Source organism: Triticum dicoccoides, chromosome 3B, assembly GCF_002162155.2.
Source record: "Triticum dicoccoides isolate Atlit2015 ecotype Zavitan chromosome 3B, WEW_v2.0, whole genome shotgun sequence".
Taxonomy (NCBI): domain Eukaryota; kingdom Viridiplantae; phylum Streptophyta; class Magnoliopsida; order Poales; family Poaceae; genus Triticum; species Triticum dicoccoides.
In genome coordinates, this window is record NC_041385.1 from 845,819,826 (window position 1) to 845,829,540 (window position 9,715).

At 45.5% G+C, this 9,715-nt stretch overlaps 1 protein-coding gene and 2 non-coding genes across 4 annotated transcripts; all 3 read left to right on the forward strand.

The window, feature by feature from the left end:
- The first annotated feature begins 5 nt into the window (after positions 1-5).
- LOC119278880 (vacuolar protein sorting-associated protein 55 homolog) lies at positions 6-2,673 on the forward strand. Of its 2 annotated transcripts, none has more exons than XM_037560227.1 (5): positions 6-126; positions 1,193-1,244; positions 1,671-1,710; positions 1,802-1,886; positions 2,052-2,673. In XM_037560227.1, the coding sequence occupies exons 2-5, from the start codon at positions 1,212-1,214 to the stop codon at positions 2,233-2,235; spliced, it is 342 nt and encodes a 113-aa protein (XP_037416124.1). In that variant the 5' UTR covers positions 6-126; positions 1,193-1,211; the 3' UTR covers positions 2,236-2,673. The 2 variants fall into 2 exon arrangements, with proteins under 2 accessions (XP_037416124.1, XP_037416125.1); XM_037560228.1 differs by lacking the exon at positions 6-126 and adding an exon at positions 1,093-1,111.
- A 418-nt stretch (positions 2,674-3,091) lies between these two features.
- Positions 3,092-3,171, forward strand: TRNAL-UAG. The gene has a single exon. It is a non-coding gene; the product is annotated as a tRNA-Leu (tRNA).
- A 5,927-nt stretch (positions 3,172-9,098) lies between these two features.
- Positions 9,099-9,178, forward strand: TRNAL-UAG. The gene has a single exon. It is a non-coding gene; the product is annotated as a tRNA-Leu (tRNA).
- Positions 9,179-9,715: the final 537 nt, after the last annotated feature.

The following is a 9,715-nucleotide window of genomic DNA, read 5'->3' on the forward strand; positions in this document are numbered from 1 at the left end:
CGGTCGGTCGGTCGGTCAGAGGAGTTTATTGGAGTCGGAGAGGAGAGGAAAGCAGGAGGAGACGACAGACCGCCGGGAAGACCCGCTCCGCCCGCCGCCCGCCGGAGATGGCGATGACCGTGGAAGGTGAGGATCCCTCTTCTTGCCCTTACCCAACTCCTGTTGCCTGGCTGATCGGGTTGCCCTCGCATTCGGGATTTGCTGCGGCGCGGGGATCGGGCGGCTAGGGTTCGTGGTGTGGGCGTGGGGTCGCGAATTGGCGAGCCAGGGCGCGGAGAGATCCGATTGGTCCGTGCGGGTTGGTCGGAGCTCCGGTGCGGCGCTGGTCCGGGTGCTCTGTACACGTAGGTAGCGTGGGCGAGGCTGCCGGCGATTGGTAATCTGTAGGGGAGCGTGATTTTGCTCAGTCAGATCAGTGCGCTTTCCTCAGGAGAAAGGGGTCGTCGGCTGTGCTGCCAGGGGCCTAGATTTGCGTGGAGCAGGGGTCAACCGTGACGCGTCCAGTTCGCTTGCATCTTATCAATGGGCTACAGACGGGGCGGTAGCTGGGGATTTTGCCTCTGGTGTATGGACCGTTCATTAGCCGTTCGCCTCGGTACGGGGCTCTGATCAAGATGGCGCAGATTCCGACGATTCAGCATGCGAGTAGTGGCAGGATGTACGCGAGTGTGGGTTATACCATTATAGCAGCATGGCCTGGAGTTTCATACCTGCTATCAGTTCAGGCTAGAGCTCTGTGGTTTTGCGTCGTGGGAAATTCCTGGCTCAACTGATATATCCGTTCGGTCTTGTGTCTGCCTTATGTGTAATGAGCAAACATTAACATAGGAATAAAGGGGTTCCATTAAATATGAAACACGGTTTGGCTTACCCCCATTTTCATGAATTAAGGCTATGTAATGAGCAGTTACCCTCTGGTAGTACAGTCCAGTTTCAGCATCTATATTACGTTCTTGCACTCTGAGCAGTTCTTGATAATATCTATCTTTCTTGTATCCTGCTAATTGCTTCAAGTGTTTGACTAACTTGTGTGTTCCTCGTCTGCTTTGCTTTCGTCCTTGCTGCTGCTGGATGATTCTGTCAACTTACTCTTGGCGTGCGTCTTTGCAGTGTAAGTTCATCATTCTGATGGCTCTTAACCATTGTTTTGCGTTTGACAAGTGTGTCATCTTATTATAATTTTCTGTTACAGGCTCGCTGGACTTGCGTGTATGTTCTCCACCAGCGTTCTTTTGCAAATCCTGGTAAGCTATATGTACATCCATGCCTAGAGCTCACCGAATCAGGTTTCTGAAAGATGGTACAGTGGCAGCAATTGTTTTACTCACTGTCAGTTTCAGTAACTTTGAGGACAACCTGACAGATTGATTTCAAGTTTTGTTTCTGCAATTCATTCATGCCCAGTATTCTATTGTGTGATTGTGCCAAAGAGGCAAGGAATGTACGAAAGAGTAATATTGTGACATGGTTGCTGGTCACTTCAGGGTTACTCTTGTTATTCAGTTATAGGAGTCGATGCACACAAAGATTGGTCTGATTGTATCGACATGCACGCCTACTGTAGTAATTATTTTATATGGAGGTTATTGAGCAGCATCAGATTGCCATCCCTTGTTATTTGACCAAGTTGTTACTTCTGAATTCTCTGACTCTTCATTTTCTTGGTGCAGGCATGTGCTTTGTACAACAACTGGTGGCCTATGTTAGCAGGTGACTGCTAGTTTCTTATCCTCAATCACCGTGAGCAAGTCCCTGTGACTTTTCCACTGACGTTCTTGTGCGTGCTTTCTCTGTTCTGCAGCACTCATGTATATCATTGTGCCAATGCCATGCCTGTTCTTTGGCGACGGATCCACACGGTTCTTGAGTAGCGGAGAGGGTGGAGCGTAAGTTCTAACTTGATGATTCTCTTTCCTTTGGAGAAGTAGTAATGTGAACATGTATATCGGCACAGAGCACATGATAGGCAATAGGCAATCACAACTTAGGATGCTGATCCACACATTCGCTACCATAAAGATTGTAATCAGACAGGGCATATCGTTTTTCAGGTGGATGAAAGCAGCCAAGTTCCTGACCGGCATGTCTGCCATGGGAAGCCTCGCAATCCCGGCGATCCTGAGGCATGCTGGCCTGATCGAGACGGGGGCCATGTTCATCGAGTTCACGTCCTTCTTCATCCTCGTGTGCACGGTGCTGTGCTTCCACAGGGCTACCCTGGACGAGGAGTGGTAAAGGCTCGCGCAAGACCACAAGGAGTGCCCGAGAGAAGAACGCCTGTTAGGATGTGGAAAAGAAATCCCTTGGCGGGAGGGAGCTAACGTGAAACTGTGTACAAAGAAGCGCGCTTGACTACTGTATTTACGTATACGCGTACCCGAGATTTGGTAATCTAGTTGGTAATCCGTGCTGAACCGGTCGTGTAAAGCATATGATCTGGCGCCGTTGATGGACGCGAGGCAGTCTTTCTATGGTTGGTTTGCCACTTGTGCATCCAGAATCTGCACTTGGAGAATGGTATGAACTATTGGATGGAATGAAGTGACAAGATTTTGTTTAGATGTTGGACCTGAAGCTAAAGTTGCTCAGTTATGTGTGCCCCAATTTTTTGTTTGTTTGTGTGTGATCTTTAGAGAACATTCTTTGGTGTGATATTTGGAGAGCTTCTTTTTATTGTTGTTTGTGTGTGATCTCTCTAGATAGCATATTTCGGTTGGGTTGTGGTGGATCTGAGAGAGCCTAAATCAGACGACTCGTGTTTGATATGGTGATGCTGCACATCGCATTGTATAGTTTCTAATTGGTTATCAATTATTCGGAGGTCCCTCCGTTCCAAAATAAGCGTTCCAACATTTCTTTCGAAATGGCAGATTCTTTGCATTCATTAAGAAGAAAAGAGGGAGTAATACACATACATGACCACTACTTTGAGAAGTTGCCTGTTAGCATATGAACCATGGATAGGCCAAAATATCTACATGCTGGAACTCTGGAAGCAAGACTGCGTTTTCACCTGGAAAAGTGTACATTTAACACTACGAGTTATGGTTGCCGACAATATATAGGCCAATACAGACATATTGTCACCGAAGACAGTTTGGCCGAGTGGTCTAAGGCGCCAGATTTAGGCTCTGGTCCGAAAGGGCGTGGGTTCAAACCCCACAGCTGTCATACCTTTTTGTTCGTTTTATTTTCAACGTTCCTTTTCTTTTTCTCCTCTTTTTATTTTGTTTTATTTTCAACGCTCCTTTTCTTTTTCTCCTCCTTTTATTTTGTTTTATTTTCAACGCTCCTTTTCTTTTTCTCCTCCTTTTATTTTGTTTTATTTTCAACGTTCCTTTTCTTTTTTCTCCTCTTGTAAATCCATGAATCTTGTAAAAATGCACTAACCATTTCTAGATTAGATCATGGAAATTCTTCAAACCATAACTTCACTTTCAACCATTTCATATGACGTCTAGTTTTTCACTGACACTCTCACAGCTGTCAACCCCACAGCTGTCATACCTTTTTGTTCGTTTTATTTTCAACGTTCCTTTTCTTTTTCTCCTCTTTTTATTTTGTTTTATTTTCAACGCTCCTTTTCTTTTTCTCCTCCTTTTATTTTGTTTTATTTTCAACGCTCCTTTTCTTTTTCTCCTCCTTTTATTTTGTTTTATTTTCAACGTTCCTTTTCTTTTTTCTCCTCTTGTAAATCCATGAATCTTGTATAAATGCACTAACCATTTCTAGATTAGATCATGGAAATTCTTCAAACCATAACTTCACTTTCAACCATTTCATATGACGTCTAGTTTTTCACTGACACTCTCAAGCACTTTGGGGGATGTCACTGTCCTAGTCACAAATTGTTCCAAAAGTCTTGTCGCCCCAAACTGTTGCGAAAATGTTGATCTTCCGGACATCCTCCAATCCTTCCCGGCCAAGCTTTCCTCCTTTCCGATGAAATACCTTGGGTTGCCTTTATTTTCGATGTTCCTTTTCTTTTTCTCCTCTTCTTATTTTATTTTATTTTATTTTCAACGTTTCTTTCCTTTTTATCCTCTTGTAAATCCATGAATCTTGTCAAAATGCACTAACCATTTCTAGATTAGATCATGGAAATTCTTCAAGCCATAACCTTCCTTTCTTCCCACTTCTTTCACTTTCAACCATTTCATATGACGTCCAGTTTTTCACTGACACTCTCAAGCACTTTGGGGATGTCACTGGCCTTGTCACAAATTGTTCGAAAAGTCTTGTCACCCCAATCCGTTGTGAAAATGTTGATCTTCCGGACATCCTCCAAACCTTCCCGGCCAAGCTTTCCTCCTCCCCGATGAAATACCTTGGATTGCCTTTATCAGTCAAGAGGTTGAAGAGAATTCACTACCAGCCCCTCGAGGACAAGATTGCGGGTCAGCTCACCCCTTGGGTGGGAAGGCACATTGCCTCGGCAGGTCAGGCGGTCTTGGTCAAGTAGGTTTTCCTCACGGCGATTGTTGTCTACTATATGATGGTGCTAGATTTACCGTTGGAGGTCAAGAAGAAGATTGATGCCCTCAGATGTGCTTTCCTTTGGGTAGGTTGTGATAAAGTCACAGGTGGAAAATGTAAGATAAACTGGGAACAAGTGCGCAAGTCCAAACTGCATGGAGGCCTGGGAATCCTAAATCATGACAAGGTTGCCATCGCCCTTCGTCTCCGGTGGCTATGGGCCGAGTGGCTCCACCCGGACAAGCCATGGGTTGGCTTGGGAACCCCTTGTGATGACACCGACCGAAATATTTTTGCTGGAGCTACCAAGGTTGAAGTTGGCAATGACTTGCATGCCAAGTTTTGGGAGTCTCCTTGGCTAGAAGGGATTGGGCCCAAAGACATGGCCCCTAAAATATATGAATTGTCGAAGAAGAAGAAGTGCTCAGTTCTAATGGCTCTGCACGACAACTTTTGGACTTCCCAGGTGGACATCCTTCGCGGCATCACTGTCGAACACCTCTCTGAATTTGTCACCCCTTGGGAGAAGGTCTCCCATAGCCACCTCGACATCAACATGCCCGACACTATCACTTGGAAGTTCACCATTGATGGACACTACTCGGCGACGTCGACCTACAACGCGCAGTTCTTTGGCCGTACTGACACTGAGATGATATCGACCGTTTGGAAGGTTTGGGCGCCTCTTAAATGCAAGTTCTTCGCTTGGTTGCCAATCAACAATAGGATCTGGACAGCGGATAGGCTTCAATGTCGTGGGTGGCCACACAGTAACCTTTGTCCCCTATGTAAGCAGGTTCAAGAGTCAGCGGCCCACCTTCTATTCCAATGCAGATGCACTATGAGAGTTTGGCACATGATCAAAGATTGGCTGGGTCTCCATGATGTGCATCCTAGTGATTGGAGTGACGCGACTTCCGCTAAAGAGTGGTGGAGCCACAATGATACCAAGAAGACACAATCGCGAAGACCACTTGCTTCCTTGATGCTTCTTATCTCTTGGGAGTTGTGGAACGAGAGGAATGCCTCGTAATACTACTGTCCCGGTTGGAGTTATCGTTGCTAGGATTGTTGTAATTTGACCATGGGCCCTAATCTCTTAAACTTCTCTCTCAATCAATGAAAATGGCGAATCTTTTGCCTCGTTTCAAAAAAAAATGAATTACCTTTTTAGAAGGAAATGAGCAATTTTAACATGCTCCCTCTTACCCCCTCTTTTCACATAGGAGGTAAGAACGTAAGAGTTAATCAAATCCACTACTCAATGCAATCAATGGCTCAGATCTATTTTATACTAGGGAGCATGTTAAAAAACCTCGAAGGAAATATATATTCCTAGAAATGTTAAACTTTTATCACATTTAGTACTATCCTCTCTTCCTCCTTCCCTCCTTCTATTATGCCCAGGGCCTCTTGTAGTCACTATAAAGGTATAGTCTTTCATGAGCGCAGGGCTCTTGCAATATTTTGAGTCACTAAGAGATGCTTACAAAAGATTTCGCTGCAGCACAGTCTGGGATTGTGAAGGTTCCTAGTCTAGGAGTAAGAGCATCTTCAAACCGGACCCCTACAATTCCCCCTATTTGTTCCGACAGACAGCTCAGACACGACCCAGGTAGAAAATGGCCACCCAACCAGACCCCTATTTCCATCCCATATGTCGGGGCTGTTTGGCACTCCCATTTCCAGCCCATATGTGGGATAGGTTTGGGACAGCTCCGACACGACCCAAATAGAAAATTGCCACCCAACCAGGGCTGTTTAAAACCTCCATTCCAGCCCATATGTGGGACAGATTTGAGACTACCCAGACGCATATGTCACGCCGGATTGGCCTACCCGACCCCACAAAACCTCACTCCGATCCTATCACCATCTTGGACAGATTTGGGACATCTCAGACACAACCCAGATAGAAAATTAGCACCCACCCAGGGCTGTTTGGCACCTCAATTTCCAGCCCATGTGTGGGATAGATTTGAGACTGTCCAGACACATCTATCACTTCGGACTGGCCTACATGACCCCACAAAACCTCACCCCTATCACCATCTTGGACCAAATCTTAGCTACTCTCATTGTCCGCTCCGCCCACGGTCATCTCCTTCCCTTTTCAGCCGTCTTCGCCATGTCGAGCACCAGATCAGAGTCCGCCAGGTCCAGATCCAACCACAACGTTGACTGGGAGTTTGCCGCCTGATCGAACGAGGAGAAGATAGCCCTCCGGCTCGCGCTTCACCGGTCTCGGGTTGAGACCACAGTGAGTACCCGAGAAGAATAACTATTAGGATGTCGAAAGAAATCCCCTTGGTGGGAGTTAACATGGAACTGCATACAAAAGAAGCATGCTTCAAGCGTATGACTACTATGTTTATGTATTATACACAGACTCGAGATTCAGCAGTGTAGTGGCAATGCCATTTTCTTACATTAACCTCTTTTCTTGCCGGTGTTTTTCCTCGCATAATCTTTGCCTGAATTGCTCGTAAACATATAAATATAATCTAGTGTGTTGATGATAGACATCATTTCTATTTGATTGGTTGCCACTTGTGTATTCAGAATCTGCACTTGTAGGATGGTACTAAGAAGTGAATGGAATGTAGTGAGAAGGTTTTGTTTAGATCCTTCACTTGAGGTCAAATTTGCTCAGTTATTGACTTATGTGTGCCTATGTTTTGTTGCTTGTGTGTGAGAGGACCCTAGATAACATTTTTTGGTTGTCTTTGTGTGACCTCCATAGACAATTTTCTGGTTGTTTGCGTGTGATCTCTAGAGAATTTGATAGAAGCAAAATTATCTTGCATACCTTGCCAACTCCTTAAAACATCCTCCGTTCCTAAATATAAGTCTTTATAGAGATTTCACTATGGACCACATATGGATGTACCTAGATGCATTTTAGAGTATAGATTCACTCATTTTGCTCCGTATGTGGTCCATAGTGGAATCTCTCCAAAGACTTATATTTAGGAACGAAGGGAGTAGAATATACACTCCACATCTACTACTTGTACTACCAACATAAAAAGCACAAGTTGCGCCGGATCTTGAGGAGTAAATTGCAGAAAACCACCAGTTTGAAGGTTAGGTTTGCGAAAAACACTACAATACATTTTTTTCTTCAGAAAACACCACGTCTTCAGTAATCTTTTTGCAAAAACCACTGATCGGTGGATCTTGCGCTGTTAAGTAAGATTATGACAGAAGGGTCCCATTTTTCGCTGACATGGCATAACATTTTACCCAAGACAGCGTTAGACGGGTAAAAAAGAAAAAACACCCATAAGTTTTTTGCCTTGTGCTGCCCAGGCCCTTGCCATGTCCTGCCACACAGTCAGCCGCCTCGATGGCGCCGGTGACCACCATGTGCCAGCCGCCGCCGTGCTCGCAGCTCTGCCGGCCGCAACCGCCTCTCCTCGGCCGCGCCACCGCCGCCATGCACCGCCCAGGCGGGTAAGAGCCCACCTCGAGCAAGCCTCCCGACGCCACTCCACATGAGCTGTCGACGGCGGTGCGCGCACACGCTCCAGGCGTCGCACCTCCGGCGAGGGTTGTCGCGCTGCGCTGTCACCCTTTTTTAGCCCCCAGCGCCGCCACGTCCGGAGCCGGCGAGGGAGGTCGCACCGTCGCCCCTATTTGGCCTCCAGCGCGAATAGACGCCCTGCGACGGCTGCCGGATCCGGCGAGGTATGCCGCGCCGCCACCCCACCACCCCGATTGGCCTCCAGCGCGAGGAGGCGCCCAGCGCCGGCTGCTGGATCTGGCGAGGGATGCCGCCGCTGGCCCGATTTGGCCTCCTGCGCGAGAAGGCGCCCAGCGCAGGCTGCGTTGACCGCCCCAACCTGTGGCGAGGATCTGATTGCATTTTTTCCTTTTTGATTTAGGGGTGTCTGTGTAAAATGTATGGACTAGTTTGTAAAATTAGATTAAAATTGACCTAGCATGAAATGTTATGCCACATAGGCAAAAAGGGGCCCCAATTGTCATAAGCTTGCTTAACCGAGCCAAATCCGCCGATCAGTGGTTTTTGCAAAAGGATTACTGGAGACCTAGTGTTTTCTGCAAAAATAATGTATTGTAGTGTTTTTCGCAAACCTAACCTTCAAACTGGTGGTTTTCTGCAATTTACTCGGATCTTGAGGGTCACAATTAACCATTAAACCCGCCTAAATCAGATGAGTCACATTGCTCTAATGATGTTGCACATCATATCTATAGTTTCTAATAGGTTATCAATAATTTGGAAACCTCTCGTTGTCCATCAGTCACATCAGTTTGTAGTTACCCTCATCATTTGGAGAGCTCCCCCACACAAAGAAATTGTGATACTACACAGAGATTATCACAAGTTTGAGAAGTTACCAGTTAGCATCTCCACTAATGTTTTTTTGCCCACATAGACCCAAATATCTAGATGCTGGAAGCAAGACACTTTGGGCTATAAGTTTGAGAAGGTGTGATTAGGATATATATATATACAAATTAATACAACAATTAATAATAGATATTTGGGTCACATAGCCTGTTATTTCTTTAACGCTACAAGTTCCCACAAAACAAATAACAGGCTACCAGTTGTGATTAGGATATATATACAAATTAATACAACAATTAATAAAGACAGTTTGGCCGAGTGGTCTAAGGCGCCAGATTTAGGCTCTGGTCCGAAAGGGCGTGGCTTCAAATCCCACAGCTGTCAATTTTTTTTATTTTTTTTATTTTCAACGTTTCTTTTCTTTTTCTCCGTTTGTAAATCCATGAATCTTGTAGAAATGCACTAATCATTTCGAGATTAGATCATGGAAATTCTTCAAGCCATAACCTTCCTTTGCTTCCCACTACTTTCACTTTCAACCATTTCATATGAATTACCTTTTTAGAAGGAAATATATATTCCCAGAAATATTTCAGATCCCCAAATGTTAAATTTTTTATCACATTTAGTACTATCCTCTCTTCCTCCTTCCCTCATCCTTCTATTATGTCACCAGGGCCTCTGGTAGTCCCTAAAAAGGTATAGTCTTTCGTGAGCGCAGGGCTCTTGCAATGTTTCGAGTCACTAAGAGATGCTTACGAAAGATTCCGATGGAGCACAGTCTGGAACTATGAAGATCGCTAGTCTAGGAGTCAGAGCATCTTCAAATTAGACCCCTAAAATTCCCCCCGATTTGTTTGGGCAAACAGCCTAGACACGACCGAGATAGAAAATCGCCACCCTACCAAACCCGGATTTCCA

Coding starts and splice junctions, on each gene's coding strand:
- LOC119278880 (XM_037560227.1), top strand. CDS start 1,212: ATGTTCTCCACCAGCGTTCTTTTGCAAATCCTG. Junction 1,245..1,670: donor GCGTTCTTTTGCAAATCCTG/GTAAGCTATATG, acceptor TTCTTGGTGCAG/GCATGTGCTTTGTACAACAA. Junction 1,711..1,801: donor CTGGTGGCCTATGTTAGCAG/GTGACTGCTAGT, acceptor TCTGTTCTGCAG/CACTCATGTATATCATTGTG.